We start from the raw sequence: 11,008 nt of genomic DNA, 5'->3' as shown, positions 1-11,008 counted from the left end.
GGCCTCGCTCAGTGGGTTAAGGTTCTGGCGTTGCTGTGAGCTGTGGTGTAGGTTGCAGGTGTGGCTCATATCTGGTGTGGCTGTGGCTGTAGTGTAGGCTGGCAGCTGTAGCTCTGATTTGACACCTAGCCTGGGAACCTCCATGTGCTGCGGGTTCAGTCCTAAAAAGCAAAAAAAAAAAAAAAAGTTGTAGTTCTCTGGATAGAGTTCCCATCATGGCTCAGTGATAATGAGCCCAACTAGTATCCATGAGAACATGGGTCTGAACTCTTGCTCAGTGGGTTAAGGATCTGGCGTTGCTGTGGCTGTGGTGTAGGCCAGCTGATACTGCTCCAATTTGACCCCTAGCCTGGGAACCTCCATATGCTGTGGGTGCGGCCCTAAAAAGACAAAAAAAAAAAATCTCTCTGGAGGAAGGGTACCCAGGAAGCGGGAATAGCCCGTGGAAAGGTCCTGAGGCAGGAGTGTCCCCAAAGGGCTAGAGGAAGACCAGCATGGCTGGAGTGGAGAGAAGGGGCAAGGAAGTCATTGGAGACAAGGTCAGAGAGGTCATTGGGCCAGACGAAGGCTTCTAGAAACACAGAAAGGGCTTTGGCTTCACTCTGAGCCCTCAGACAGTGTGAGCAGGAGAGTGAACAATTTATAAAGGGAGGGGGCTGGAGGCCCTTGCCAGTTAGTCAATGACAAGGGTCTCCATTCGGATGGAGATGCCTTTCTTCACAGCATTAGTGTGAGTGTGTGTGTGTGTGTATGTGTGTGTGTGAGAGAGAGAGAGAGAGCGAGAGAGCAGAGCTGGTTCTGGCCGAGGTCTCTACTTTTAGGACCACTAATGTTTGGGCCAGGCCACCTCCAAAGGCCCCTCCAGCCCCGAGATTCGGGAGCATCTCCAAATGGCCAGCCTCGGGAATTTCTGCTCGGTGGCTCTGGGCCATGAGGGGGCAGGTTTCTGCTTGGGAACATGTGACAAGGCCTGGTCTCGTGGGCAGCCGGGCCCCGGGGCAGGTTGGCCCCTGCCTCGTGGGTGGCGGGGAAAGGGCAGGGAGCCTGGGGGCCGGGCTGCTTGCTGGGGGGCTGGCGCCTCAGGACAGATCTCAGCCCAGCCAGAGAACCCCTCCAGGCTTGCCCTTCTCCATTTCCAGAGTGTTTTCCAGCCCCAGCGGCTCCCAGGGGATGTCGTTAGTTATCCTCTAGGCAGGAAGTGTTGCTAAGGAGGGACAGAGTTGGGGTGTCATCTAACCGGGCCCGGGATCAGAGGCTGGGGCCAGACCAGTGCCTCCCAGACCCTGCATTTCAGTGCCCCTGTTGGGCTGGCCGAGCAGGGGGTGCCCCGAGGAACCTGAGGAAGATCCTGTGGTTCCAAGTGTGCCGCTCAGACGGCTCTTTCCCAGGCTTGGTCAGGGAGCGGGGGCTCGGCTGCCTCCTGCTTCTCCGGAGCGGGCTCCTGGCTCCAGTGGGGAGATGGCCCCACACCTGCCTTCCCACCAGAAGGGCCTTCTTTTGGCCCATCCCCCGGGGCACCCACTGGCAGCCCTCAGAGGCCTCATTAAGCTGCTGGAGTCTCTGGCTGGGGCCCTGAGGTGCAGCAGGCGGGCCTGACTTCACAGCTGAGGTAAGTCCTTGGGGGCTAAGAGAAGGGTCTCGGCTGTGGAAGGGCAGGTGGCACATGGGCTCCCTCTCCCAGCCCCAGCTGCTCCCCACCTCTGCCCTGCTATCTGGTGACACCAGGGGCTGCAGCTGGTGCCTCGGGCCCAGGGCCATGGTCTGAGAGCATTCCCGCCCCACCCAGGGCAGCTTCCAAGGGGCTGCTGCTGTTCTGAACAGTCTCAGGGGACTCCCGGCTCCAGAACGGGCCCCTCGAGGCAGGACACAACAGGGCCAAGGCCGACGGGGCTTGAGGAAGAAGTGGAGCTGAGGAAGGGTTGGGGGGACCCCCACATGCCCCTGAGTGTCTCCCTCCACTGGTACCAGCCTGGGGGCAGGTGGCAAGCTGGGGCTCTGATTCCGCTGGCTCTGGCTAGTGCCCTCCTAGCTCCTGGTGACCTTTGCAAGTACCCTGGGCCACATGGAGGCTGCCGGCTGTGGCATTTCTCCCCGCCACCCCCGAGGTGGGGGAGTGTGTCAAGGGCCAGGGGCCAGGGTGGGGGCTGCGGTTTGTTTGCGGGGCTCTCAGCTCCCCCTTCCTCAGATGCCCTCGGAGGTCAGAGAGTGCCCCCCACTCTCACATGGATCCCATGGATCTTGGCCCAGCCCGCCCTCAGGCAGGCGGCCCCTCCTTCCTGCTTTGTCTCTTCCTGCCCGTGGGCTTGGCCGGGGCGTGGAGCCACGAGGGCACTCCTTCCATCCCGGCCCTTGGTCACCAGCACCTCCCGACTTTCCTTCCACTGAGGACACAGCCAGCAGCTCCTGCCATGGACAGGTGGTACCTGGGTGAGTCCCCTGATCCCCGTCCCCCCACCTTCTCAGACTCTAACACAGGTGTCTGCCCTGTCACTTTCCAGTGCACCCCCAGCTCCCCAGAAAGGCAGGAAAAGCAGAGATGAGGAGAAGCAGGATCTGTAAACAAGGGCATCTCAGTACAAAGTCCTGGGCCCGCTGCCATCTCGGCTCCCAGCATCTCTGAGCTGCAAAAAGCTGGGAAGTCCCCTTTTCTGTCTGTGTGTTGATCCATCTGTCTGTCTGCAGGAACCTGAAGCCGGACTGCTGGGTTCAGACCTTGGATGCCCCACTTCCTAGGGCACGTGACTGAACTTCTCTGGGCTCAGTTTCAGTTTGTAGTTTATATATCACCTGTAAAATGGGATGAAAATAATCCTTTCTTTGCCTCGTAGAGTTGTTGTGATTAAATGCGGTGCTTTTTGTAAAGTGCTCAGAACAGTGCCTGGCACATAGAGTTAAAAAATGCAGCTATTGTCTTGTTTTCCCTGTTTCTCTCTTCTCCTCTCTGTCTGCCTATTTATCTATCAATTTATCTATCACCTCTCTTACCTGTCTATCTACTTTCCACCTATTTTTATATTTCAGAAAGAATCCATGATGGCTTACAAAAAGAGACAAAATATGCTAGGATACCAAGAAAATGAGTGAAAAGGGGCAGCAGTGTCGTGTGGAGAGTGGCAGTGGCTTTGGAAGCACAGCCGTGGGAGTCTGGCTTTCCAGCCCTGGTTTTGTCACTGACTGGGTGTTTCAGAGAAGTCCCTCAGCCTCCCTGCCCTCAGTGTTCCTATGCTGCCCGGTGGGGTCACAGCACTTCCCTGGCCACCTCTAGGAAATCGTGACCAGCTCAGTTTCTTTATCTGTGCAAAGGGGCAAAGATGCGGGGGTTAGAGGGACCGTGCATCCAAGAGCCTGACACGTGCTCACCCCCGACCAAGTGTGAGCTCTGTTATATTTTCATGAATAGTCATCACTTGGCCCTGAACGTAGAAGAGCCGAGTGGGTGTCACGGCTCCTGGTCTGAGGCCATGACATTCTCTTTCCTTGTCACCCCCGTGCTCATTTTGCTGGAGGGTGGTTGGCTTTTCAGGGTCTGACAGTGTATAACAGTAACAACAATGGCACTTAGGATGTGCCAGGCCCCCTGCCATGACTGTTACTGCACTATCTCACTTTCTCCTCACAACAACCCATTTTACAGATGAGGAGACTGAGGCACACAGAGGTTAAGTAACTTGGCAGAGGACATATACTTAGCAAGCGGGGGAGCCAGGAAGTGAACTCAAACCTTGATCCCTGCCACAGTCCAGGAGATGCAATCCTTTGAAAGGACTAACCTGCCCTTGGTGGACACTGACCGCTGACATTGGCTCTTTGGCTACCATCTGTCTTTTTGGAAGCTGATTCAATTAATTAGAACTCAGCCAGGATCACGAGCATCCACGGAGTACCCAGTGCGGGGCTGTCCGAGGCAAAGGGGGCCCCAGCAGCGGGGGAGGAGGCCTCCTGACTCCTGCAGCCAGGGGCCTGGCTGTCCGTCTCCACTGCACCTCTCATTAGCTGTGTGACCTCCAGCCACGGCCCTAGCCTCTCTGTCTCAGAGGCCTCATCTGTAAAATGGGGAACTAACACAGTGTGAGGACATAGTTAGGGACATGCTTTGGAAACCTTAAAAGCCAGACCCTCTCCCTGTCGTAAGCCTCGGCCCCTCCCCGTATAGGGAAGGAGTTTAACGTGGGAAAAGGCATAGCAGCACCTAGACAGCTGTGCTCCACGGCTGCGGAAGGGAAGTGCCAGAGGCCTCAGGGGAAGAGGGATGAGTTAGGGATCATTAGAGCCTTTCTGACCGAGGTGTGGGCCGTTACATGCGGCCTGGATGGATGAAGAAGACAGCAGAGGAGAGGTATTCCCACCGGGCAGTGAGGGTGTGGGGGTGAGAGCGTGCATGGGGGCTCAGGTGGGCTGGGAGGTGGGAAGGGGCCAGGTTCCTGGGGACCAGCTTGGGGAAGCCTGGAGTGCCAGGTAAGACACATCAGTGGTCTCCACAGTGCTGGGATTGGGGGTCCCCATGGGACCCCTGACCTTGCCGCCCAAGTGGGACTATATAGTGACTATACTAGGAAGCTCTCCACGTTCCCATTGTCACGGCCCCGGGTGTGACTTCTCCAGCTGGTGGGAGAACACCACCGCCAAGCTGTCCCAACCCTTCTCTTTGGAAATTTCCTTTGGGAGGGTCTGGAGAGCCAGCCGGCTCCTCCCTGCCCCTGCGCTTCCTCGGCCACAGCGGGAGCCCCGCCATCCACACCAGGGCTTTTCTTGTGACCAGGGTAAATATTACCTGGCACTGTTAATGTTTAATGCCCCCACCCCATCCCCGGCCACCCCACGGCCAGGCACTCTCCCCGCAGCAGAGGCAGCAGGAAGAGGACAGTGGGGTCGAGCCTGGTCTGTGGGGGAAATGGCAGGGTTGTCGACGGACGATGGTGAGTGTGTGTGTCTGTGTGTGTGTGCGTGCGTGTACACGTGTGTATGTGTGTGAAGCAGGAGGTAGCCTCTGCTTGGACTACTTTGGAGGGTGAGCTGATCCCCTTTTCTGTCTCCTGGCACCCCTGCCTTCCAGAATACCCAGCACCCTTTCCCCACCCTGTACCTCCTAAGAAAACGTGCTTTTCAAAGAGGATTTGCCTTCGCATCCACGCGCCCAAGAAGTACAGCTTGCCTGGCGCGTGGCGGAACACTGGGTGCCCTTTGGAGCTGGTTAGGGTGGGGGTAGTGCCTTGACTTTCTGGCTCACGTCTGTCCTGGTTCAACGTATTTTCGGGACTATCTGAGCTCAGAATAGGAAACAGGTCGGGGTCAAGGTGAGGGGGGGCAGGCCTGTCGGGTCCGCCTTCTCAGGCTGGCTTTGGGGTGAGAATCCCCGAGTTTAAAACACATGCCCAGAAGGGATCCTGCAAACTAGGGTGATCAGGCCTGGGATCCAGCGGGGCCTCTGTTGGTTGTGGTCTTTGAGGCAGATCTAGAAACGATGAGGGCTTTGGGAGAGGCGGGCTCATCTGGTGGCTCCAGGTGAGGTGGTCAGGGAGGAGGCGGTTTGCTGGTGTGTTGAGGGGACCCGTGAGTCTGGTCCTGGCTCTGACATTAAAGGCCCCTTGTGACCTTGAACAAGACCTGAACTGAATCTGGAAAGACAACCTTGGAGGCCTTCTGCCTGGGGACAGGTGTCTGGGCCCCTGATAGCCTCCCCATGGCCTCAGGCCCTTCAGACCCAGGAGCTGACCCCTCTGAGCCCATTCCCTCCTGGCACAGGCAGTGTGTGGCCAGGACAGCTGGGCTCACGGGCCCCGAGGCCTCCCACCGCCCAGGGCACAGTTCAGCACAGCCTGGGGGGGTGCCAACTGGTGCATTCCTTTGATCTTAACACTGCTTCTCTAGAGCCAAGAAGGGGCTCAGGCCAAGCAGGGGAGACAGGCCACCCCTAGCCTTGGAAGAAAAGCCCAGGCCGGGTGCCCTCCGGCTGCCCAATGGCAAGTATGCTCAGTTTACAGGGCTGGAGACTGGGTCCAACCACTTAGTCTTGACATTTCAAGAGGGAGCACGCAAAGGGGTTAAGCACCTAGATTGTTAACGACCTATTGCCTGGATCCAAGTCCCAGCTCTACTCTTCTAGCTGTGTGACTCTGGGTGAGTTGCTTAACCCCTCTGTGTCTCCATCTTCTCATGATTACACTGGAATCGTAGTAATGCGTCGTAGGGTCGTTAGGATGGTTAAATGAGCTAATGCTTTGTGAGCCTCAGCCTGGCACATGGGAAGCACAGTATCTTAATGTTTCTGAAATAAATATACTTACCCCGAGGATAGAGGCATAGGAGAGAAGAATCTAGAAACATGGGTTCAAGACCCAGTTCTGCCTCCAAATGCCGTTGGGACTTTAGACAAGTCTCCAAACTGGACTCCAGTGTTCTCCTTCTGTTCAGTGAATGTCACAGTTCTACTTATTCTTTCATTCGTTCATTTCACAAATACTTGCGAAGTCCCTTGCAGTCGATCAGCCACAGGGAGGCAGGTTGCTGGTGAGTCTTATGGGTGATGCCTCTGCTGGCCTTTCTTACTTTTGTATGAGGCCAGGAGAGGAGAGAACCAGCCCCTCCAAGAGGTGCCAGAGGCCCCTGCAGGCAGCGTGGGTCCCTTTGGATCCTCAGGGCTGGGTCCCCTAGCTGACTGTCAGAGCCACCTAGGGCAGATGCCCCCCATGGCAGTGGCATTGGCAGAGCCACCAGCCCTCCTCCTGGGATCCCTCTTCATGCCACCCCCACCCCCTTAGACTCCTGGGGGTGCTGGGATGGGAAGGACGGGGCTGAACTGTTTCTGTGGCAGAATCACACCCTGTCTGTGACCCTCCACCTCTGGCTCTCTCCTCAGGCGGCAGCCCCAAGGGGGACGTGGACCCATTTTACTACGGTAAGCCTGGCAGGCCCATCCTCCCCCTACTCCTCAGTGCCCCCCACGTCCCCAGGTCCTGGCCTCTCCCAGCCCCGTGCCCTCACCTCCCCCAGTTCCTGTGGGGCTGCTGCGGGTGGGCTGCTGGGAGGCCTGCTGGGGTCACCTCCTCGCCCTCTCCTTCCTCAGACTATGAGACAGTCCGCAATGGGGGCCTGATCTTCGCAGCCCTGGCCTTCATCGTGGGGCTCATCATCATCCTCAGTAAGTGGGGCCTTCGTGCTGGAAGGGGGGTGCTGATGGGGTACCTCTCTTCTCAAAGTCCCTGAGGACACTGGCTGCCCAGGTAGGGGTGGGGAGAGCCTCTCACCCCCTTCCCAGATTCCGGAAGCAGCTCCCCTCTCCCACACAGGAGGTGGGAACTGCCGGAGACCCTGGTAGACAGCGGGGTTCCCGCTCCTTGAGGGCGCCCTCTAGTGGAGCCAGGGAGCTGCAAGATGGGTGGGCCCATTGCGCTGGCCCTGGGAGGCTCCTGTGTACCAGGGGATGGAGGAGAGGGAGGGAACCAGCCTCTGTGGACACCCTCTCCTCCAGACTTGAGTACTTTCTTGGTTCGAGCTACATCTTGGCCCATTGAACCCTTTCAGCAACACTGAGGGATGGTCTCCAATGTCACCATTTTCAGATGAAAAACCAGACCCACCTGATAGGTGCAACAGCTTGCCTGAACTTCCACAGCCCCGTTGGAAGCAGAATAGGTTCAGCTGCACTGGGGTGGGGTGTGCACCACCACCAGTCCCACCCCTACCCCCTGCCGCCTGCTTCCAGAAGGCACGTGTGCCTGGGAGCTGGAGGCCCTGGGCCTCCTGCAAGTTTACTGTGGATGCCCTACTCCCTGGATCTCAGTTTGCCCATCTGTTAAATGGGAAGGATCCCGCTTGCCACCTAAGGGCTGGCAGCCAAAGACAGAGCAGGCAGGAAAGTGGGCAGGGGGTGTTCTGGGGAAAAAGGGGTCCTTACCTGACCCCCAGCCCCAGTGAACACACAGCAGGGACTTAATAAATGTTCGTGGACTTGTTTTGGTGCAACCAGAAGAAACACACAGACACACACCAGTGAAAAGAAGACAGAATATAGCAAATACACCTCTGTGTCCTGGGATATAACAGGTCCATGGGTGGTGGTGCTCCAGCCTGCAGTCGTGGCCATCTCCCAGATTCCCCTGGAGGCTCCTTGGGGGTGGCGCTGTGCCGTGGTTGAGGGCAGCGCTGTGCCATGGTCGAGCACACAGGTGTGGGAGGCAGAGGGGCGTGAGCAGAGATCTTGGCTCCGGACTTACTGCCCTTCTTCTCTAAGAGCTGACTGAGCAGCTTCCACACACCCAGCATTGCTGGCAACCAGAGACACAGCAGTCAAGAAAGTGGGCAGGGGGTGCTCTGGGGAAAAAGGGGTCCTTGCCTTACCTTACGCTGGCTTGGGCGTGGCACCACTCTCAATGCACCCACACGCAGCCCCTGCAGCAAATGTTTGTTGACTGACCAACAGACCGACTTGGGCTCCTGAATACTTAGGCTCTAGCCCCACATAAAGAGAGAGACAGTCAACTGTGGCCTCCAAGCCAGATACACTGTGGCGCTGGCAGGAGGTTGGGGGGTGCTGGTGGGGGACACCATAGAGCTGAGTCCTCAAGGGCGGAGAGGACTTTCTTTGAAAAGTTAACCTCCTTTCTCTCTTTAAGGCAAACGACTCCGCTGCGGGGGCAAGAAGCACCGGTGAGTGTCTGCCTAGGTGACGGATGGAGGTGGGTGGGGTGGGGTGGCAGAGGGGGCGCAGGCTGAGGAGTGGGTCTCTGAGGCCTGTGAAGAGGGTCCCTAACCTCAGGACCCCTGGACTCACCGTCCCCCACGCCCTCTCTCCTGTCTTCTTTCCTCCATCCCAGGCCTGTTAATGAAGACGAGCTGTAATGAGAGGTAGGTTTGCGGGGGGCAGGCAAGTGGAGGGGGGATGGCTGTGGGACAGTAGTAGGGAAGGGCTTGGTACAGGGCTGGGAAGGACAGTAGGGTCTCCCCTCCACCAGCCAGGCATCTGTCACCCTCATGTGTTTTTAAATGATGGCCAAGTGCCTGCTGTTGTGGGTGTGGCCAAGGAGGGGGACAGAGATGCCCCAGAGAAAGGCAGGAGGCATGAGGGACGGAAGGAAGGTCTCCTGGTCCTGCCTTTGTCTTTTCAGAGTCGGCTGTGCCCCCGTTGCAGTGGGGCTGCGTGGGAAGCCTTCCCTGGGCCGAGGACCTTGGCCTCCAGCACTGCCAGGCCCTCGGGCTGAAGGATGCTCCAGGCTCCCGGGACCCCTGGGTGGGCACCACCTCCTCACACCCCGTGCAGACAATAAAGCCAGCCTCCTTCTGTCCTGTAACTGCCACCACTCACGCCTCCACACTGGAGTAAATACAGCCCCATCCATTGTTTCTGGATTATTCGCTCAGGTGCCCACGCCTATTGATGCCAGAATAGGCATTGAGTCCCACCATCCGCAGGCCTCTCCTCACCCTCTGAGCTGCCAGGAGCCCCAGGGACAGAGGCCAGCCAGCCTTCTTAATGCCAGAGAAGGTCACGGGTTCAAAGCTGTTGGGTCTGCTGGAGCTGCTGGCCCTCGGCCCAGGCCCTGGGGGCTGCTGTCAGAGCTCTCCGCTGGGAGTGGCTGCCCAGCCGCCCTGGGCTGCCCAAGCTGTAGCTGTTCATGGCCACATAACATGCTCTGCCATCTCCCCAAATGCACCAGCCGGCCAGGATGGGGGTCTGGGGGCCCTGGGTTGAGGGGGGGCAGACCTCAGCACAGGCGCTTTCCCTGTCCCCCTCCTGACCCTGGTGCTGGGCTCTAGCCACACCCTTTCCACTCTCGGGGCCAGTGGACCTCAGCCAGACCGCCTCTCATCCTCCTGTTTGGGTGCTGGCTTGGTTAATGCCAGGGCTGGGGCCAGAGAGTGGACAGCGACAGTGGGCCTTTGTTAACTACTTCCTCCAGTCCCTGTCCATTCCAGACAACCCAGGACAACCTCATCCCATGGTTGTGTCGGGCTGGCCCTCCCACCAGTGCCTGCTTCCTAACGCCTGTGGCCCCTGGCACACAGCACACTCCCCTGGGGCACTTCCTGCCAGTTAGGAGCCCATCTTCCCTCTGCCGCCCTTCCCTGCTGGGGATGGTGGGATCATGGCGCCACCTAGTGTCCACTTTCCTCAGCTGGGTCTGAAAGCCTCAAGGGAAGGAGGGGTTATTGACAGGGGAACCCCAAATAGCAGCCAGTTATGGGAGTTTACAAAGGAAGGGGAGGGTGCATTTGGGGACCAGAGGCAGGGAGGGCAGCATAAGAACTGAATTCTTTGTCCTAATCCACGGCCCCCAGACCCTCACAGGATCACAAGGCTTGCGCACTGAAGACTCTCAGAGAGCAAAATAGACAATCAATTTTTAGGAAGGGAGACTGAGGCCTTGGGAAAGGCAGTGACTTGTCCAGGTACACAGCCAGTCTTTCGGAGCCAGAGCTACAACCCAGGTCTCTGGCCCCATTCCCGAGTTCTTCTCACTGACCCCGCAGGTTGGGAGGAGACGCTCCAGGGAGATAGAGCGGGGAAAGCTGGGCTCTGATAAGTCAGGGCCAAAGTCTCTGTGACGCACTGCCCCAGATGGGCTCACCGATGACAAATACAACGGACAGGCCAAACCCCTAGATAGAATTCAGTATTTGCATGCACTAGACACTGGAGCCGCCCACAAAAGTGGGAGAAATGAACAGGAATGGAGCAGGTCCAGCCAAGGGGGCTTTCAGGACGCGAGGAGAGCTCCTGAAATTTCTTGGGTGTAGCAGCATGGCAAACAGGAAGAAGGGTGTTTCAAGTCTGCTGCTCACCTTGGGAGAAGAAAGAGCCATGGAGAGGAGTCACGTTTCTAGAAGGTTCCATATACAGGCCTCGAGCCTTCCAACCCAGAGGGGAACTCCAGCTGCCCTGGGCACCCAAATGGGCCTGGGTGAGTCACCTCTGCCTCTGCCTCTGCTGCAAGCCCTCCATCGTTGCGAATCATGAGGCTCCACTGGGTCCCATCTATCACTCCGGAGCACTTGGGGTGCTGTTCAAACC

The 11,008-nt window shown here is 57.9% G+C and overlaps 1 protein-coding gene across 2 annotated transcripts; it reads left to right on the top strand.

Moving 5' to 3' along the window:
• The first annotated feature begins 2,276 nt into the window (after positions 1-2,276).
• Positions 2,277-9,296, top strand: FXYD2 (FXYD domain containing ion transport regulator 2). 2 transcript variants are annotated; one of them, XM_047752522.1, is made up of 6 exons: positions 2,277-2,427; positions 6,857-6,895; positions 7,064-7,138; positions 8,613-8,646; positions 8,814-8,844; positions 9,105-9,296. In XM_047752522.1, the coding sequence occupies exons 1-5, from the start codon at positions 2,409-2,411 to the stop codon at positions 8,836-8,838; spliced, it is 192 nt and encodes a 63-aa protein (XP_047608478.1). In that variant the 5' UTR covers positions 2,277-2,408; the 3' UTR covers positions 8,839-8,844; positions 9,105-9,296. The 2 variants fall into 2 exon arrangements, with proteins under 2 accessions (XP_047608478.1, XP_047608477.1); XM_047752521.1 differs by lacking the exon at positions 2,277-2,427 and adding an exon at positions 4,783-4,916.
• Positions 9,297-11,008: the final 1,712 nt, after the last annotated feature.

The sequence above is a fragment of the Phacochoerus africanus genome, chromosome 11, assembly GCF_016906955.1.
Source record: "Phacochoerus africanus isolate WHEZ1 chromosome 11, ROS_Pafr_v1, whole genome shotgun sequence".
NCBI lineage: Eukaryota > Metazoa > Chordata > Mammalia > Artiodactyla > Suidae > Phacochoerus > Phacochoerus africanus.
The sequence above is the reverse complement of the archived record's forward strand: the minus strand, read 5'-3'. Positions and strand labels throughout refer to the sequence as shown.

Excerpts from the sequence above, each read along its gene's own strand:
- FXYD2 (XM_047752521.1), top strand. The coding sequence starts at position 4,784 with ATGTTTAATGCCCCCACCCCATCCCCGGCCACCCCACGGCCAGGCACT. Across the intron at positions 6,896-7,063 it reads CGTGGACCCATTTTACTACG|ACTATGAGACAGTCCGCAAT; the intron begins GTAAGCCTGGCA and ends CTCCTTCCTCAG. Across the intron at positions 7,139-8,612 it reads GGGGCTCATCATCATCCTCA|GCAAACGACTCCGCTGCGGG; the intron begins GTAAGTGGGGCC and ends TCTCTCTTTAAG.